Source organism: Aphelocoma coerulescens, chromosome 8, assembly GCF_041296385.1.
Source record: "Aphelocoma coerulescens isolate FSJ_1873_10779 chromosome 8, UR_Acoe_1.0, whole genome shotgun sequence".
In the NCBI taxonomy this organism is placed as follows: domain Eukaryota; kingdom Metazoa; phylum Chordata; class Aves; order Passeriformes; family Corvidae; genus Aphelocoma; species Aphelocoma coerulescens.
This window is the reverse complement of record NC_091022.1, coordinates 16,188,593-16,209,228: the sequence shown is the minus strand read 5'-3', so window position 1 is coordinate 16,209,228 and position 20,636 is coordinate 16,188,593. Positions and strand designations below refer to the sequence as shown.

At 37.5% G+C, this 20,636-nt stretch overlaps 1 protein-coding gene across 6 annotated transcripts in view; it reads left to right on the top strand.

Moving 5' to 3' along the window:
- Positions 1–120: 120 nt before the first annotated feature.
- The window catches only part of CCDC18 (coiled-coil domain containing 18), a 27,863-nt gene continuing 7,347 nt past the window's right edge, over positions 121–20,636 (top strand). For 4 of the 6 annotated variants that reach the window (XM_069022742.1, XM_069022741.1, XM_069022740.1 and 1 more), the window contains exons 1-23: positions 121–353; positions 729–876; positions 1,053–1,203; positions 1,749–1,916; positions 2,827–2,936; positions 3,757–3,885; positions 5,434–5,530; positions 7,472–7,593; positions 8,457–8,766; positions 8,975–9,078; positions 9,188–9,348; positions 9,897–10,117; positions 10,887–10,997; positions 11,617–11,748; positions 12,498–12,632; positions 13,217–13,294; positions 14,755–14,871; positions 16,225–16,392; positions 16,850–16,992; positions 17,432–17,595; positions 18,351–18,564; positions 19,113–19,212; positions 20,226–20,342. In XM_069022742.1, coding sequence (XP_068878843.1) covers positions 737–876; positions 1,053–1,203; positions 1,749–1,916; positions 2,827–2,936; positions 3,757–3,885; positions 5,434–5,530; positions 7,472–7,593; positions 8,457–8,766; positions 8,975–9,078; positions 9,188–9,348; positions 9,897–10,117; positions 10,887–10,997; positions 11,617–11,748; positions 12,498–12,632; positions 13,217–13,294; positions 14,755–14,871; positions 16,225–16,392; positions 16,850–16,992; positions 17,432–17,595; positions 18,351–18,564; positions 19,113–19,212; positions 20,226–20,342 — 3,192 coding nt within the window. In that variant the 5' untranslated portion in view covers positions 121–353; positions 729–736. The other 2 variants (XM_069022744.1, XM_069022745.1) reach the window with 2 other exon arrangements.

Below are 20,636 nucleotides of genomic sequence, written 5' to 3'. Positions count from 1 at the left end.
GGGCCGGGATCGCCCCGCCCCCTCCCCGCCGCACCAATCGCCGCCGCGCCCCGCCCGCCCACAGTGCACCGCGGCGGCACGTGCTGCTCCCGCCCCCAGCGCGCCGGTGGCGGGGCCGCGCCTGCGCCGTGAGGGCCCCGCGCGGTTCGAGCGCCGTGCGAGCGGCGTTGGGCGCTGCTGTGGCGGGCGCGGGGCGGCTCCGCCACCGGCACCGACCCGCTCGGAGCCGAGGGACGGCCGCCAGTGCCCCGTGCCGCAGCTCTCCGCCAGCTCGGGCCCCTGGCGCTGGTGCTGCCCGTCCGCCCGGGCCCGGTTCGCTTTCGTCTCTCGTTGCGCTGGTCACGGGCGGCGAGGCAAGTTTTGCGCGTTCGCGTGTGCGCCGTTCGCTTCTCGGGCTCCCCGCCAGGTGCACGGGACTGCCAGATCTCTGGGATGCGCTGCGTGACAGATTTTTGGCGAATAATGTATAGCAAGTTTTTCCGGTTTTCATATATGGCAAGTCATGAAGCTTTTTGTACTTCGTGAATGCATATAGAACTCCTCACAAAAGAGACAATTCGTTATTTTTATCTAGTGAACATGGGAAAGAGTAGTGTGTGAAATGTACGTCTACATTTGGAAATTCAGTATTCTCTTTATTGTATTTTTTTTCTCCTTTCCTTTTTTTAATCTTTGCAAATAGTCTTTATGCACATTTAACAGTGTTTTAATATTAAATATTGCTTTAGCCTTATGCATGTTACCAATGGAATGTAGTATGTGGACTTGCTCTAAAAGTGGTGCTGACGAAGACCTGCTCGCAAATGTACAGTCGTTACAGAATCAGCTGAGGAGAACTGAAAAAAACCTACAAACTGTAGAGAAAGAGCTTTCCAGGTATGAGCGTGTCTGGGAATGAGAGCCTTCTGTCTCCTGTAGTGTGAATCTGTCTTATTCTGTGTGACAGATTACTGCAATTAGCTCCTTTTGTGCTTTTCGTTTGACTAATCTTTATGAGCAACCTGAAAAAGAAAAACGGAGTAGTAACTTTTTGCTCTCCCTCCAAACACTAGTACAAGTGAACATTACAGACACTGCTTCGATGAGGTGATAGACTCCCGTCTGGAGGACTTTGTACAGCTGAATTGCAACTGTCAAGGCTTTTCCAGCTGTAAGAAGAATTCTGGTAGAACATCTCACCAGGATTTTCAAAGAAAATCCAAAGTAAATATTTCTTTTCATTACTTCTTTTTATAACTTTGGCTTTCTATTCTTTGCTATGTTTTTGAACATTTTTTGGCTGCCGGGCTTGGAGTAGATACACTGTAGCATCGGACAATGATATCAAGTGAGTCCTCTTAAGCATAGTATCATTTGAGTACATTTCTTCTGCTAAGTTTCTGCTCCCACCTTTCGGTACTTGAGGCTTGTGAGAAAGATGGGGGCAGGTCCTGTTGCAGTAGGACAAGGTGTAATGATTTTAAACTGATTTAGATTAGCTGTAACAAGATGTAATAAGTGTTTTACTTATGAGGGTGGTGCAGCACAGGAACAGGTTGCCCAGAGCCGTAGTAGATCCTCCATCCCTAGAAACATTCAAGGTCAGGTTGGACAGGGCTCTGAGCAAGTTGATCTAGTTCAGGTTGTCCTTGCTCATTGCAAGGTGGTTGGAATAAATGACCTTTAAATTCCCCTTTCAACCCAAACTATTTATGATTCTATGACATATTTTTATGTCTAGTCTTACTCAAATGTATTTTTATGTCTAGTCTTACTCAGTATCCACAACTTTGGATAAAACTGTGGAAGAAAATGAACATTTTCAGGAGAAGTTGGATGCCCTTCATGAGCAAAATGCATCTTTGACTTCTCAGAACCACTGCCTAAAGAACAGAATGGAAACAATGAACTTTGAATTGATGCAGTCAAAAGCAAAAGTACGTATCTTTAGTGTATTCATCAAAGAGAAACACAAACCCCAAGACACCCAGTGACCATGATTTTTGAGTTTATAATTCCAAGCAGAATATGTTGGGTTTTGTCTTATCTTAATCTGTGTAATATTTAATATTTAGTAGATATTTAATATTCAGTATTAACCTTGGACTGAATACTTTGGAATCTATTTCTCCGTGGGCAAAATAACTATATTAATTATGAATTCCATCTGTTTATGTTCCAAAGTTTAGTCTAAAGACAGTAAGCCACAAAATGAAAAATACACTATGAAAGAAAATAGTTCAGTAATGTATTTAGTACTGTACATTCATGTGTCTGAGCTACATAGACATTAATGGGAACAATAATGGCACAGTAGTCTAGGAAGCGAAAATAGCTGATCCCTCAGGTTGGATTAATATTGCTATTTTGAAAAAAGTGAAGGTGAGTTAGAAGGGAATATTGTATCTAATAAATCATTACTGATTTAGTGTACACTTGTCTGTACAGGCTTGTTTCAGGACAACTATGTTCTTTTATTTGGTTTATATATAATATTATATAGCTATGCTTAGTGCATTTGGTTTGAGAAACGTTATCTCCAAAACAGTACAAATAAATAGATAAACAAAATGTTTGACTGCCTGGCACTGAAAGAAGAAATATTTGAATATAAACGTTTGGGGCAAAGCAAGAGACAAGATCAACCTATAAAGAAATAATTTTGCTAGACAGCATATCACACTGGAACTGGAAGGAATGTTAAACGAGCAGAAAATGGGACTTTATGTACAAACATAATTTACAGTAAGGTTAAGAGCACTATCATTCAGTAAGCAGATTGTTCTTATGTTTCTCACCTGTATATGTGCAAATGTTAATGTAACTCCAAATATGTTTGTATTTCAGATTTCGTATCTTGAGGCCGCTTTAGGTACACATTTAGTCAGCATTCCGAAGTTGAAGGAACAGATTGTAAATCTGGAAGCAGAAGTTTCAGCTCAAGATAAAATTCTGAAGTAATAAATGTACTTTAAAATCATTATTGTTGTCTCACTGCTAGTCCAATCTCTTTTTAGGGATGACGTAATTACTGGTACTGTGTGGGTCATGTAATCTGGGTCTTAAACTTTAATTTCAGAGCCATTTATAGGAGGAGGGAGGTGGTTTAGCTTGTGCTGAATGTACTTCAAGAAACTGAGAAAAAATAATAAAGACTGGTAAAAGAAACCAGTTTATAATGTGTGCTGAATATGGATATGCCCTTGCAACTGGACAGAGTGATTGTTTGCTATTTCTAAACATGACCGTATTCTTTGTAATATAAAGGATTCTTTCTTCAGGAATACATCAATCAAGGCAAATGGCCAAATAAAGCTGATGTAAACACTGTTCAGAGGTGTCAGGAAGACATACCTGGTTGTCAACTTGCCATACAACCTCATGTTATGTAATATTCAATAAATATCTCAGTAGTCTGTCTTCACAAAAAAAAGTAAAAATACTTACGTTAAATTTATATTTTAGTGTTCTTTCCCAGTCACACCTCTTGGCAGAGAAAATATGACTTCTGTGATCAGAGCTCATGACACAAAGACAGCTCTCTGGATCCTTGGCAGTTGTGACACCTGGTGCCTATTGACAAGTCTTAGACACCACTCCAGACTGCAGACATATTCCTGGGGAGTCTGGAGACTATGAGTGTTCCTAACCTAGTTTTGAGAGTTACAGCATATTTGTCTAGCACTTCTTGAACATCGTGTGTAGAAAAGAACAACAGAAATCTATTTTCTTTACAAAACGTTCTTATTCTTTTATTATGCTTTGTTTATTTGCTAGAGATGCAGAAGATAGACTAGATCAAAATCAGAAAACAGCAACGGAAAGAGAACACATGTTGCAAAGATATCAAAAGGGCTATAAAAATCTGAAAATGGAGTTAATTGAACAAAGCAAGCAAGGAAAGAGGTAACTAACTAATTTTATTAAATGAAGCCTAGAATAGTAGAGCATAAGCGTTTATTTCTGTTGTTTCTTTGTGGAATCAAATTGCTTTTCTGTTTTAAGGATGTTATTTTTAAAAAAAGGGGAAATTCTGTGGGAAGGTAATGATTACTTAAATAAGCACATTTAAAATCTTGAAATTAGCTGGTAGTTGCAGGCTGATAGCACAAAGTAGTAACCAGTTTATCAGCTGTTATTTTTTTTTCTTCAGAATGGATGTATTGCAGTGGAAAGCTTTAGTGTCCAGAATATATTTTTCCTGAATTATTTTTGTCTTTGTCTTGCAAGAACCTGCAGTGTATGCTCAGTACTTGGTATTCAGCAATATTCCTTGGTGTGAGGAAAGTGATAAAAGCACAACTCAATCAAGAGAACATTTTTATGTTATCATTAATCTTACCTGTCCATATGGTACTGTTGAAAAGGGTGCTGTAATTCCATCTCAATCCCCATTTCCCTCTTCTATTGCCTCCTTTGGCCTAGTGGTTCCATCACCACTGGGAGGGTTAGGGAATTTGACTCTTGGAAGTTGCTATGAACACTCCTATCACCTCCAAAATGTGATTTTAAAGGAGTGGAATAAATAAAAGGATCCCTACCTGCCCTATTAATTTAACTGCATTACCTGGGGCAAAAATTAACTGAATTAATGGCTTGGGAAAGCATTTCTTGAACCATTTAAATGCAAACTCTGTTTAACTTGTGCCTCTACCCATGAAATTACTTCTAACCTTCTTATGGCAAGAAAACCTGAAATACTATAAGGCTTGCACTGCTGGTTGCATGTTTTGCTTTATGATTGCTGTTCATTCAGAGCGTGTGGGAAACTAGCTGTACTTAGTTACTAGTTGCAAATGTAAATATTTTGGTACTTCAGAAAAGCTGAGCTTCTGCCAGGTGTTACAGGCAACATATGATGTTATGGTTAGTATTAATAATTATTATGGTTAACTTTTAATCATTAATTCCAACAACCTACTATTCTTTATCCAGGTAAACTGAAGTGCTTTAGACTAATGCTATTTTTTTGTTCTGAAATGCTTTTATCCCTTTCTCTGAATACTTTTGCCATCTTCAAACGGGCAGTGGTGGTGAGAGACACCGATCTGAGGGTTGGCTGTACTTTGATGAGGCACTGCCCTATCCCCACAACTCCCTTAGTGGAAGAGAGAAATGTTATGGAGCAGCAGCAATTCTTGTGTGCCTGTGTTGGCTGTCCTGAACAGACTGCATACCTGAGCTGTCCTGAGGTTACTCTGGCAGCTTCTTCTGTAATGAGTAATGATAGGGGAAGAGGCAGTGGCACGGAGTCATAGAGGCAAACAGGTGGGAGTCTGGGTTGTTTCTTGGAAGACATTCTCATGTGATATCTGGGGCTTGGAAAGTTGGAAGAAGAAAGGAAGTACCTGGATTAATTACTGTAGTAGTTGTTTTTAGTAACTGGAGAAGATAGTAACATTAATGGCTGGAGTTTGTGGGTTTTAAAATTGGTTTGCATCTTTTGCTTGGTAGAGCACAACAGCAGAGAAATGAAGCTTTGTTAAATGTGGAGGAGCTGACACGAGCTTTCACAAAGTATAAAGCAGAACTAACTGAAAAATTAGAAAAGGTGAGAATTTTTTCTTCACTTGTATTCACTCCAATAGGCCAGGCAGCTAATAGCAGCAAGTTCATCAGTGAGTCAAGAGGTGGGACAGGGTAAGCAACTGTTTATGGGGATAAATTATTATATAATTTTACACTGTCTTTGCACAGTCTGGATCTTTGGAGTCTGCATCTTTGGAGTATCCTAATACTGCTGCTGTTTCTTCTGTCTTCTGCTTGCCAGCTGGGAATTTTACATTTTAAAAACACAAGATCCTTTTAAAAGAATTATTTTTTTCCATATGTATAAGCTGTTCAATAAGCCATGTGCTGAAGAAGAGCTAAGATGAAAAGGAAGTCTTCTCCCAAAGTTCCAATGATCAAAATTGTTAATCCTCACTGCCTTGTGGGAGGAGAAAATACAGTTAGCTCTTACAGAGGATTCTTTTTTATTAGACTTCTTTCCTTGTGGAACAGGGTTCCCAACCACCATTTGTGGTGGCTGGTGAGCCTACGTTACAAGGGACAAAGAGAGTCTGCTGGTGGGACAAGTTCCTGGTACCAAAAGAACCTCCTCAGGTTAGGGTGACCAGAAAGGCTTCTTCTAGGATGCATTGTTCTGCTTCCCTGGTTGACCCATGGCCCCTCCACCCCCTTGCTACCTTATATGTTTCATGTCTCAGAAAGTTTTCCACTCCAGGTTCCCCCCATTGGCCCTTGCCCCTCGCCGCTCCCCCAGAGTTCCCCCATTGGCTCCCATTCCCCAGTCCTGCCTGTGTGTCACGATCCGCTAATGCAAACGGGAGTTGTGATGGCTCGTTTATCGATCTCAGAGTGTAAAAGGACACAAGAGATTTCAGTTTTAATCAAAACAGTGCACCTTTATTAAGCGCCCACAACACAGTAATGCAATAGAAGAGAGAAAGAGAGAAAGAAACACAAAGTAGAGAGGAAGAAAGAGAGGGGGGGCAATAGCTACCAACGGATGAGACGAAGTCCTCGTGGTCTTCCGCCAATAGATACGTCTTCTTTCTGTGGGGAGATCTCGGACTTGGTTATTTCAGAAAGTCCCTTTATAGTCCTTTTCAGAAGTGAGGGGCAACTGGCCAAGAGGAGGGGAAATCTACAGCCGTTGATATGGGGTCCGTTTTTTTGGGAAAACAGGTACAGGACAGACGCACAAGACCGGTGTGCAGGACAGGTCGTTCCTTTCCGCTTCAGCGCAGTCCTTCCCGCCAGGGCAGCAAGGACAGCGCAGTCCATTGTTACCTGCACTAATTTTCCTCAGGAATGCGTACCAGTTCCCAGTGGGCACACCCGCCGGCAACACTTGGCAGGCATCCCACCTCAGCCAGGGCCAGGACTCCTGTGTTCAGTCTCTGCCCTCAGCGATGATTGTGAGGCAGATGAGGGATCTTTGGGCCATCTCTTACACTGTGTACTGCCCCTGTGCCCCCAGATCATTGGTCCCTGGTGCTCGGCCCGCTCTGGTACTTAAACCTGGACCCTCCATTGTTTCTTGTCTTCGCTTCTTGACTCCTTCACGGTGTGAATGCAATAAACCTCTATTCATGGAACTCAGTGTGGAGACCCTTCCCGTCTCTTTGCCATCGACCGTATTACTGAAGCAGTCCGTGCGTTTGTGTGTGCGCGTGTGTGTGTGTGTGGCTGATCCTGCCGAGCGGCTGTGCTAACGAGACGCTCTTGGAACACCGCAGCACCTCGTGCTCTGGCACAGAAGCCGCGGAGCCCGGGTTAGCGATAAATATGCCCTAAAAAGTTACTTTTTCCTAAATGACAGAAAAATTTCTTTGCCTCTCTACTCTTCACAATAGTGAGCAATAGTATTATCTACTAACTTACCAGCAAGAGCATAGTGTTTATAATAATTCTTTTAAAAATAGGCTCTTGACCATGGAAGCTTAGTTTATTGCTGTACAGTGATGAAAAAAAATTGCTTTTTAAGGCTAAAGCTGAAGAAGAGGTATTGGGAAAACGTTTAATTAATTGTGAAAAAGAAAAAGAGAAGTTGAATGAAAAGTGTATCAGCTACAGAAAGGATCTAGACATCCTAGAAGAGCAACTAAGGTAACACAAAGGCATTTAAAAATTCTTTGCACAGTTATTATAGAAGAAAGTGCATGTTGCAAATGTCACTGTGAATATGCTACTCAATTCATGTAGTTCAAACCAATACATTTCTACCTATTTTCTGTAACTAATTTTTAAACACTTTAATCCCACCTGCTGCCGCTCATTCCCAGTAAGAAGCTCCCCACCAAGCCTTCTGGGACACTGATTCCCTGGGTCGCTGGCTGCTCCTGACGGCCCCGTGGCTGCTCTGGTTTGCTGTGTAGCTGTGCTCTGCCCATGGGGTGCTCATGCACCTGCCAGTGAGCAGCACCCTGGGGGTCCCCTTGCACTGCCAGCTGTGGGTCCCTGCCTCTTGCATACCATGTTGGCAGTCCCAGCTAGAAGGAAGGATACTCTTGGCATCTGATGGGGAGGCCGCACTCAGGCCTCAGTGGAGGTTGTGATGCTGACTGCAGCTTATGGAACAGTCAGACCTGGTTTTGACTGCTCTCTGTCCCAGCTCCCACTGTTAACAAGTTTTTATGCTTGTATGTTTCATTTCAAGCTGAACCCCCCTTTTTTTCAGGAGTTCTTTGGTAATTCCCTCATTGCTTTAATGAGGGAAGACAACCATCAGCTGCTTGCCTTTAGAATTGTTAGGTTTGGACAAACACCTGCACAGATATTTTGGGGGTATTCAAATTTACATGCGTTGTCCACGCTCACATTCCTGTCTTAACTGTTGTTCTTTAGGCCATTTTGGCAGGAATGGGCAGTGTATGAGCACCCTTACATTAGCTTGAGTCTCCTTAATAAGTCTCTGCTTCTAATAATGAAAATCCTCTATGTTGAGCTATATCTTTTTAATATCTTTTTAGGCAATTAAAGGAAGAGAATCACAACACAAAAGAAGAAATTAAAACTCTAGAGGCAAAGAACACTGAAATGACATCAATGCTGAGTCAGTCTAATCAGAAGATCATCAAGCTTGAGAGTGAACTTTCTGAAAAAGAAATAGTACTTAAAGAGAAAAGTGCTCTAATAAGTGAAAATGAAGAGCTGAGAGCACTTACTGCACGGCAACATAACCACTTGAAGTTATGTTGTCAAGAAATTGAGGATTCAAGGGAAGAGCTCAACATATTAGAAACCATTATTTCTCAGCTGTCTTTAAGTACATCTGAAGAGGTAGAGTAACTAACACAGTCTTAACAGTGTATTATGTTTTGAATAATTTTGAGGATTGACTTATCCAAACTTCTAACATCCTGGCATATGTCTTAAAAGTTATATACTGTCTTAAAAGTTATATGCCAGTATGACACATGAATTAAGGATGCTGTGAAGCAATAAAAAGTTGATTTTTCATTGATCTTTGTTTTCTGTTAACTTTTAGTTTAAATGGCACCATTTCAAACACCAGTTATGGAGTTCTTCAACAAAAGAAGCTACCTCTGAATCTTGTGGTGAATCAAGTAAACCTTTGATTGCAGACCTAAGGTATAACTTTCTGGTTACTGAACTATGGCAAGAATAGGCAGTTAATAAGGTGGTATTAGAACTAATGCGTAGAAAGAATGTTTAATAGTTGTCTCCTCCTTTATAATAGCATTAAACTGGCAATGAAAGAAGCAGAAAGTCAAAAGCCTTGTGCAAACTTAACCATCTGTACTGAAGCTGAGCATCTTTGTAATCGTAATGAACGACAAGAAAACAGCAGGTTGTGCCACCTGGAAACGGAGCCTGTCAAATTGATCAGAAATCCAGGAGGTAAGCTTGCTGAAATAGCTGTGCAGTTCTGTCTAATTAATCCACAGAACAGAAATGTTCTGGAGGGATTCAAGTTAGTTTTATAGATTTTTGAAACGTACCTCTGAGCTAACGGGTATGGTTTGGTTGAACAGGGAGCATTTTGCCGCCTTGGAAACTGTCGTGTTCTCCAGACACAACATATTCCTTTCTTTTGCTACTTAAGCTGCTCATTCAGCAATAGCCAAGTTAGGAGTTGTGTTGAAATGGAACCGTGTATTTTCTTCTTTATGCAGGTTGTGCTAAGGTATTTTTATTGACTCTTTTCTCTGTATCCTGCTGTCACAGTGTTTCTGTGATTGCTTCTGTCATTACTGTTAGGACTGCTCCATGAAATTCTGTCAGGGCACCTACATGATGATGCTGTCTTTGGTTTGTTTATTTGTTTGTTTCTTGGGGTATTGTTGGGGTTTTTGTTGTTTGTTTTCATGAGTCTCTGCTTTCAGTTACATTATGAGTTTGCATGTTCTTTTATAAATTAATTTTAAATTTATTTTTTCTACTTTGAGAGAGGAGAAAATGTCAACAGTTGGAACTTATAAGCAAACAATTTGAAAAGCTGAGGCAAAAATTCCAGAAAGAGATAAAAGAGTTACGCACTAAACTGACAAAAGCAGATGATGAGAATTCTGCTTTGAAGACCAGCATGGCTCAAAGAACCAGTCAGTTTCAAATCATACAGGAAGACCTGTTGAAGAAGGCTTCAAAAACTAGTAGCTTAGAGAGAGAAGTAAGTTTTTAATGACACTGAAAAGAACATGCCACTTCTTCTTTAGTTCAGTAATCAAAGCTAGTGAAGGCAATAGTTATGGAAAAACTGCAATTGCTATAATTTTAAAATCTGATTAATTTGAGAAAATTTTAAACTAAACTTCTCAGCAAGCAGAAAGACTTAGATAGCAGCCTTAATTTTTTAATTCTCAGAAATACTGTTTTAAAGCTGGTGTAGTAGATAGGCTTTTCTGCTACTAGTTTGATTTGTTATGTGGAAAATGTGCACAGTCTTGTTGGTTTGGTGTGGTTGAATTAACGGGTAATCTTAGGAAGTAGATGCTGAAGGAATTGTATTTTTCCTAATTAAATGCTAGTGTAGTTGCCAGAGATGAACACCATTACCAGAGAGTCACAAAAGAAAAAATTTAAGCTTCTGCTTTTCTCAGGGTGAATATGTTAAATTGCTAATGTTTCCATTCTGGTGCTAATGTGTTTATAGAGTTCAGCTAATGGGATTTGCAGTATTTCCTAGTAATGAATGTAAATGTTATAAATATGTAGTGGCTATTTCACTGATAATTAATTGGATAAATTGTAGATAAACTGTCCTGAATCTTTCTCTGTAAGTAATAAAAGATGATAGATCAACAAAATCAACCAAACAATTTATTAAAAATACTATAGTAGTAGCTAAAATGGAATCGGTGATAAGAAATTGTATACAAATATTTGAATAAACCTGAAGCAGTTGTCTACATGCTGTTTTGTGCCATATTTAATTTCAGATACGAAAGAAATCTTCTCAACTTTCTGCACTTGAGCAACAGTTGGAAGAAAAGACTATTGCTTATTCCAATGCTGCAGAAAGAAATGCTGAGTTGGAACAGGAACTCACGGTAAAATGTTCTCAGTGAGAAATTACATTTCTGTAAAAAGACATAAAAGTTTAACTTAACAGTAGTATTCCCTGTATTCAAAATGTGTAGACTTTCAGATCTGCTAAATAATCAATGCAGATTTTAGAGAACACAGGTTTTAAAAACTGAATCTTGCTTGAAATAAAACATCTTTTATTCCCTGCCTTTGAATGTGGTAAGTTATTAATGAACATGCTACCTTTTCCTTGTGGTCACACGTGCAATGAAGATCTGGCCCTGTAGAATTGCCTTTGGTTTCAGCGAAATACATGTAGATTTGTAAATAAAAAAGTCTTCCAAATGGTTTTAAAGATTCCATCTATCCATATGAACACTGAATTTCTTTTTGTCAGAAGTTGTTGTCTGTGCCATAGTCCATCTTGACAGACACCTTGTCTCTGTAGAGGCCAGATTTACTGACATTCTGTACTTCTATTACAGCTGTGACATCCTCTGAGATGACACATGCTCTGTGTAACTTTAGTATTTTCTTTGTTGTTCCTTTATGAAATCTAGAAACTAGATGATCAAATACAACACTGCTTAATATCACAGCTAAGTGTTTTTATTAAGTCCTTTTATTGTTGCTGCTTCCCAGGGTAAAAACAGACGCATTCATGAGCTGGAAACCACTATCAATGAAGAACATGAGAAAATAACTTCTGCTTTTGAAAATGAAAAGTTGGTTCACTTTGAGCAGCACAAAGAATTGGAGAAACAGATTGACCTAGTAAGACCTTTATCGTGTGATACTATGTATGAGTGTTATACTTGGTAACTTTTTCCTATGCTTATTTGTCTTGTAATTTCGAGGCACATCCATTTAAAAAGTTTTGTTAAAAAGCTCTTTCTTCTCCCTACATTCCCTGATTTTAGTACATTTTCCATCTAACTAGCTATACAACTTTCCCTCTGAAATATTCATATCCTGCTCAGCTGAAGAGAAATAAGGAGTTAGGAAGAGTACTGTTGTTCTTTGCTCCAAACACCCAGGGGAAAAAAAAAAAAGTGTAGCTTTAGTGCCTAGTGAGTGGGTTTAAAGCACGACAGCTTCTAAAAATGTTCTCTTGTTGGCTGAACCTCGGCCAGTCTGAGTCATATGAGCATCTGCGTTCAGGGAGAACTGTTGGTAGGTTTTTCAGTCTCTAGAGAAGAAGTCTGTTTCTTCATGGGATTAGAAATATAACTGTGATTATTTCTAGCTGTTCAAGAAACTTTTCATCTTTTACTAAGGAATGTATGCATGTCTTATTGTCTTGGCAGTTGTCTTGACAATGATACTCTGTCTGCCTTCATTCTCCTTGATTTGAAATATTAAGTGCTTGGGATTTCTTGATAGTTTTAAGACTGTGCAATACTGCCAATGGCAGGAATGTATTTAATTTTCATTATAAAAATGATGGGTGAATAGAACTGAATGACATATTTAGATACACGAATTCTTATTAAAATAATAAATTAAGATTTACTTACGGACAGCTTCGGACACAGCTGGGGAAGAAACATCAAGAATTCATTGAACAAAAGAAAATAATATCTGTTTTACAACAAGAGGTTATACATAAACAGCATCACATTGAGTCATTGGATGGGCTGTTAATAGGAAGCAGAGAGGTAAGGTTGGCTCTTGAGTTTCTTTAAATGAAAATCAAACAAGTGACTAAAAATAATGAAAAGCATATCCTTAAATACATGGGAAAAGTGGGGAAAATGAAAGATGTTTATGTTTTTGCTTCTTAATTCTTGTTTGAGTAATTGACTGAATCTAGTGTAGTCACCAGTTACTGCTACTACTGCTATGTATTGTACAAATTTTAATGACCTTTCAGTATTTTCTGTCTTTATGCCTCTGGATTGCCCCTTGGGCTTTTCTCTCTAATGAAAGGAAAGAGATCTGGATAAAGAATGATTGCATCAATCCTGCACTAGGTGGAAAACCAAGAATGTTCTAGTACGATAATGTTTTATTCCTTTTAACAATGCCTGCTGCTGCAGAATATGAGGAGACATCTATCAGCAACCAAATTAACTTCAGAGTATCATGTACACAAATACATTATACAAGAATGTGTATTTTAAATACACTGATCTGCAGGTTTTTCCTGATTCTGAATATAAGTTTGTATTAAATTACTGTTATTATATTAATGTTATGTAATATATTTTGTTCTCTTGAATAAAAATATCTGTAAAAACAGGAAATGGAAAATCAAAATGTCAAGAAAGAGCAAGGATTGAAGATGCTGGAAAGTCAGTTAACAGAAGAAAAAATCAAAGTTAGTAAGCTCTTTGTAATTTTCAAGTAATAGTTTTAAGGTTTGCAGTAGTGGTGTATTTCCTTCTATCTTCTGTAGAAAAACTGTCTCAGTAAATATTCCAGAAGTCATTTATCTGAAGTATTTCTTTTTTATCTGTTGTTTAATTTTGATTTGTTTTCTTTTTTTTAATTAAAAGAAGAGTGATGAAACCTACAGTAAGAGCTTATGCAATGCATAATTGCTTTATGCAATTATTATAGTTACAAATAGGGCAAAGTTGTGCTTATTGTACTCCTAAAGTCCAACACTGTCTCACAGAGCTAATGTTATATATGCTTTTGGTCTATATATGGCATATATTTTATATATATATGATCCTATAATATTGGTCATGTTTTTAGCCACCTCTTCCTAGTGTTTGCCTGATAAATATTTTCTATGCACCACTTGCAACAGGATTTTAATAAACCAGTGCTGTGTGGGGATTTACCCCAGTCAGGTTTCAAAGTATTAAATCTTCAGGATATCAGTAGGAGAAGATACTGGGGACTTTGCTGTTTTCACGCACTTTCTGAGCTTATGTTGGACCAATTTTCTATCCAAGTGGCTTTGTAGTATTTGGGATGTTTTCCAGAGATTTAAAATTAGGACACATTGTAATTTCTCTTCAAAAAGCTCTTGGATCAGCTGGGGACAGAGATATACAGTCCAGTATGGTTTAGAAAACTGGCAGTCTGATTGCAAAATTGAAAGCATTAGTCATTCTGCAGCTAAATTCAGCACAGTTCTCATTGATGAGAAATCCTAGCACTGAAACTAAACAGTTAAGAAAGCTTAATTACTGTGCCTTAAGATCTCTGGGGGTTTGTTTGTTATAATTTTTATCAGTTCAAGGTTATAAGGTATTTTTTAGAGATTACTCAAACCCAAATGAACATTAAAAGTGTAAAATAGATTTAACAGTGGTGACACTGCTCAAAGGTCTTCCTTTCCCATTTGCTGAAACTCAGGCACTGTCTCCCAGTGCAGAAAGGGAAATCATGAGAAGGATTCTATTAAGATCTGAGTGGTTTTTTTAAAAAACGTGTGTCAGCTCACCTATGATGATTATTCCAAATTTATTTATGCAGCTCTAGAGGTAATAAAACATAATGGATTCATGTTTGGTATTGACCATATGTTTGCTTTTAAATTCTACCTACTGACAAATGCTGGCATATCTTCTCATAACTGATTGTCTCACCTGATCTAAACACAATCTGAAGTATTGCAATTTTGAATTTCACAAATACTTTTAATTTTTGAAGACTATTTCAGTTTTAAAGTTTACTATAATCTTCCATGACTGTTTTAGTACTCCTACGATAAAAATGTAGCTTTTCTGATGTTTTACACAAAGATGCCTTTCAATACAATTTTTAGACTAGTTAGTACAAACCATGCCATGCAATTTTAAATAATCTATTGCATTCACCTAGGTACAACAACTTGAGTCAGCACTAAATGTATGTAAGGAAGAAGTTGCACTGTATTTGAGTCAGTCACAAGAAAATAAGGAGATGTTTGAAAAGCAGCTGAAAGAAAGGTCTGAAGAGGTAACAGTTGTTTTACAACTCTTCTGTACTCCAGAGAACACTTGTTATGATTGATTTAATCTAAAAGTTTGTGAAATAACAGCCAAAATTTGCAACAGGAACTGTGAATAGGAAGCAAGCTGGGAAAAGATTATACATTTTGTGAGAGTAAAGGGAGAAATCATAACTAAGAAACACTGGATAAGTTAAGAGAAAAGAAGCACTAAGATAAATGAATTGTTGAAAGAAGTAGCAAAATCAGAATTTTGTGAACAAAGCATTATCTTGGAAAAAATAGAGAGAGCACTATTGCAATTTAAATTGAAGTGCACATAATTGATTTGTTTTACAACTGTCTTAATGAGAAAGAAGTCCTGAGGATAAGAAAATGTTTACTTCAATAACCTGAGTTTTATCATACTTTCCACTACTACATGAAAGCAAGAAAGAGTTAACTTTAAATATTAGAATGAATTTTTATTTGTGGGTGAACTAATTATATAGTAGGCTAATCACGTCAGTGCTGGCCTAGCTGCTGAGAGAGGCTTTAGTCAAGTGGAGATTGCTAGACCCTGTACAGGCTTAACTTGATGGAAATTTGTGGTCTGTGTCACACATAAGCCTGTGATATTTACTGCTGCTTCCTAAGTCCTAAATCGTATTGTTCTTATACTGCATATGAAGGGACTGGATGCTGTGTGAAACATCAAGTGTAGCAAGTGAGGCTTTGTAATTATGACCACTATTTATGTTTTTCTAAATAAGTTCCAGTCGCTACTTCTCTTCAGAGTGAGCAGTTAGTGATTTATTTTTGATTTTTTTTTTAAAGAACACTTCCCTTTTTTTTCTTTCTTTTTTGTTTTTTTCCGTGGAACAGTTACTCCTGGCATTCACCACTGAGAAACCAGACTATTCAACATAAAACAAGTTAGGCACTCAAAATTCCCTTTTTTATTGGAATGACTGTTGCCATATAGGCAGGAAGAAACAAAGAGGAGGACTGAGAACAAAATCTCAAGGGGAAAACAAGGACTTTCTGAGAAATAAAGAAGACTGGCAGAAAGAAAAGTAGTTCAGTAATTTAGAAACTAAAAATCTGTTATGTATGTTTTTAAAATACTGACAAGTTATATTTAGAAAGCAAGAATCAAAACCTGGGGCTGAGAAGTTAGTACTTTCCTTGTTTTATTGAGCCCAACTCAGTGATGAATTATGAGAGGTCTGTTATGTACTTTTGAAACGGTAATGCAACTGAATTCAGACCCAAAAGTTTCATTGAGTCACAAGTGTGATTCTGTGCTCATTAAGAGAGAATAGCTGATGCAAGTACAAATAAAAATGTTTTATTGTAATGGAAAATAAATGTCTTTTCAGCTTCATTATTTACAGAAAGAAATAAAAATAAAAGGTCAGAATATTCAGGACATGAGTGAACAAAATATTCTCCTCCAGCAAACTTTGCATCATCATCAGCAAATGTTACAGCAAGAAACTATTAGAAATGGAGAGTTGGAAGATAATCAAATTAAACTTGAAAAACAGGTACAGTATGGTGAGAAGTGTCTACATATAGAGAGAAAATTAAATGCCTTATATATGTTTTCATAATACCTATAAAATCTGAATATTTCTTTGATAACTGAGTTGATTATTATTATTTTAGATGTATCTAAAATAAAGAGTTTAGGGGCTTGTTTTATCTTAAGCCAGGTTCTGAGCCATCAAAAATTCTAGCTAGCATTAGAGTGGCTAGGTACTTGGAAAATCAAACCCTAGACTGCAGTTAAGGAGAGGTGCATTTAAATTCAGAAAGTTGCATCTTGTTATGTTTACTAGAACCTATTAGTCTTTCAAATGTGCAGAGTTTTAGTCTTAAATTACATACAGACTATAAAGAAGTCTGTTGTGTAAAAACTCTCCCTATGTGAGTTGCAAGGCAAGGATGTGTATTTCTTTGGTATATAATTTTAAAGTTCTCTTTAAATGCCATTTCAAATAGGTATTCAATTTGGAAAAAGAGCTTCAGAAGCAGAAAGCATGTGCAGAAAATGAGTTGAGAAAGGTGGAGAAGAAACTTCGCCTCGCTGCTCAAGAAGCAGATTTAAACAGCCAGAAGGTGGATGAACTTAATGGTACAATCAGGTAGGTTTAGTGTGAGAGGTGTATTCTGCACATGGACATATGGATCAGAAAGACTGCTGTCTGAAATGGTGTTCAGCTGGGGGCTTGCACACTTCAGTCTCTTTGTGAGCACTGACTGCAAATCAGAAGGGAAACTTCTGACTAGCAGAGGCATGAGTTTCTGGAACAGTTTTCCAATGGAATTAATGCATGTCGTGGCAACCTATTTAGCCTTAAGATATCACTTCATAAAACAGTTCAATTCATAAGCATGTCAACTTGCTTGTAATTGTAGACAGTACATTCTCCAGGAGCTTGCTAGTCTTAAAGAGTATAGTTTTGATAACAAGAAAAGCCTACTTAACATGACTTTTATTTCTATTTTATTCACAAACACTTCTCTTAGAGCATGTTGCTCTTGTTATTCCATGGTTCATTTTGTTCTGGTTGCTTCTATTAGACAGATTAAATTGGAGATGGATCAGTGCAAGAATGAATTTACTGGCTTGGAAAAAGAAGTAGTGCAATTAAAGCGAGATGGTGAAAACAAGGCACTGCAGATAAATCAGTTGGATATCACTTTGGAAGAAGCAAGATCAGAGCTCAGTAAAAAGGCAAATGAGGGTAATTTGGCTATTTTGTTTCTCAGACTTCCTTTCATTAAATTATTCTGTATGTGTTAGACATTTTTCCTTGCCCCCTGTTTCATAATCAAGTACATGAGTCAAAAAATGATAATCTTTTTAAGCCCAAACAAAACCAAACCCAAATGAGCAACATTCACACAACCCAAAAAAATCACAAACATTTTTTAACATACTTTTGCAAATTCTCACTTTTGTGGTATATATCTTTACCCCAGGTGAAATGCATAAGTAGTTTCCTTGTAAATTGGTAATGCAGATTCTTAATGTGATAGTCAAATGAGACACTTAGATTTTATAAAAGCGTATGCAGCTCTGAAACAAACAGAAAACCCCACAAGTCTATGGAAATAACAAACTTTCCAATCCAACTTCTTCCATTTAGTTTAATTGTACCCTTGTTTTAAGCCAGAGAAATACAGGCAATTCTGCTTGCACTTTTCTTAGCACTACATATTCAGTTACTATATTGTCTCTGTACTGTCTCCTTGGCCAGATGTTTTTAGATATATCCTTATGTTTCAAGTCAATTGTTGATTATGAACTGCATAAAACTAGCAAATACTTAGGTACCATAAAAATTTTTTTGTAGTCACTGTTTTTCTAGATTGTCCTAAAAAATAGTGATACTGACAATTTATTACAACCACAAGTGCTACTAGGTAGTGCTGTTTCATAAAGGCCTGGATGTACTGATGATTAAACATTCTCTTTTTTGGTGTGTGTGTAAAACAGTGATTGATTTAGAAGATAAGCTGCTTCAAACTGAGACTTGCCACAGGGAAGCCTTACAGAAAATGTCAGAACTGGAATCTGCATTACAGAATGCCTGTGGAGAATTAAAGATCACTTTAACACAGCTTCAGGAATTGCAAGATGCACTACAGAATGCACAGTCCTCTCTGGAGGAGAAGAACATTGCTATCATGGATCTAACAACTGAACTCAAGTAAGCTGGTATCTGCCATCATGAAAACTTAGTTGTGTTAGTTATTCCTTAAGACTAGCAAGTAGTTTGGATGGGTTTTTTTAATGTTCTTAGCAGTTCTCTGTAGTTTTTAGGTGGTTTGTGGCTATAAGATAACTTGATACTTGAGATACCCAGCTCATTTTTAACTTCTAAAAGTGGTGCTGAATTCTTTTTGGGGAATTCTGTTTTAAAATCTGCCGAAGTTATTTTCTGAATCCTAAAGCTGTTAAGTAATCATAAGAATAGTCAAATTGTCCAGTTTCCTTTCTGACCACAAATTAATTATACTTTTTTTTGTTAAAGAATCCTGATATAGCCAATTAAATAATTGAATAATGAAAGTAATAGGAAATCCCCACCAGGAGTATAGTTAACAGAATTATTCTACTTGGGTTTGTTTCCTTGCAATCAATTCACATTTAGGGTAATATGCTTTAAGTAATAACAGATCTCATGATTTTCAAGCTGGATACTTGAAGCTAAGCAACTGAATGTGCATTAAGCAATTAAACATATGAGAATTTCAGGTATTGCAAGGGTGAAATTGAAGACAAAAAGCAAGAACTCCTTGACATGGACCAAGCACTGAAAGAAAGGAATTGGGAGCTGAAACAAAGAGTAGCTCAGGTCAGATGATTTTAAGCATGTTACTGACAATTGTTATATAGTAGATAACTTATAAAAAGCCTGCTAGGTTTGGTTTCTTTGATGTATTGTCTCAATCTGTAGTGGTTACTACAGCCACAGTGTCAACCTCAAACCAGCTGTATGTTGCTGAAGCCTTATGTACCAGGAAAATCAGAAGCCTGATGTTATAACCTGTCCCAAGATTCTTCATTAGTGATAAAGTTATGTGACAACTGTTCTCATCTTGGTGTTTGCTAAGAGGAAGGAAGATCTGTGCTGAAGGGTGCTTGGAGATGGTAGATCCCTTTCCTTGTTTGCACTGGAGCATATTTGATTCACATTAAAGCAGCCTCTAAATATGAAATGGCATTTTTGTTGTGAATAAATTTCTGTAGCTCATTTGAAATATTTTCAGTCTTTTGCTCTGGCTTCAGGACTTGATGCCGATCATGGGAAAATTCTGCTTCTGTCACTTATTATAAGCCTCTTACAGAAGGAGTTACCAGCCTTCATATTCAAGAATATTTGAGGTTCAGAGAGGAGTGGGGATTTGAATAAATCTGTTTAAGGAACTGGCACTGTAAGGAGGCCAAATCTTGAAATATATTTTTGCCACAGTACCCTGTGATGTGCCCCAGGAATTCATCAAAGCATTTATGAATTGATTTTTTTTTTTTGGGCAAAATTTGGCACTTCCTAGCAGTGTGGATTAGTATAATAAACTAATCATATTTCTTTGAAAAGGAGGATTAGGTTTGCATTCTGTGTATATGAGGACCTAACATACTCAGCTATGGACTTTTTCCCAATTTCCCCCTTTTCTTTTTATGTTTGGCCACTATTTAAATGAAATACCTAGGATGTAGCATTGTATTGACTACTGAGAGAATACTCTGGAGGCTACAAAGGATTGATTTCATTCACTTTGCTCTCATAGTTTGTAATATTGCTTCTTAAAATCTGCATATTAGTTCAAAATAAAGTATTTCCTTTTCTTCCTTTTTTACCTCTAGATTACACAATTGGATATGACAGTTCATGAACATAAGGGAGAAATGGAGCAACAAATAATTCAATTACAGTGCAATTTAGAGAAGTCAGAGTTGGAAATTAAGGAATGCAACAAACAGGTAATTCTTGCCTAATTAAAAACAGTTTCACTAAAAAAGGGCAGGTAATTCTATGAGAAAGTCTGGTCCTGGGACATAATAGCTGGCCAGATTTAATCTAGAAGATGAAAAGTCTTTTTTATTGTAGGGAGAGGGAAGGAAGTTACCTAAATGATGTACCAGTAAAAATACTTTGTCAATTAAAACTATAAATTTTGCAAGGCTATAACAGTGCAGAAATGAAAATCTATTTTTTCACTTGTTATGATACAGCTCCCAAACTTCTCTTTTAGTAAAGGAAAATGTAGACAAAAT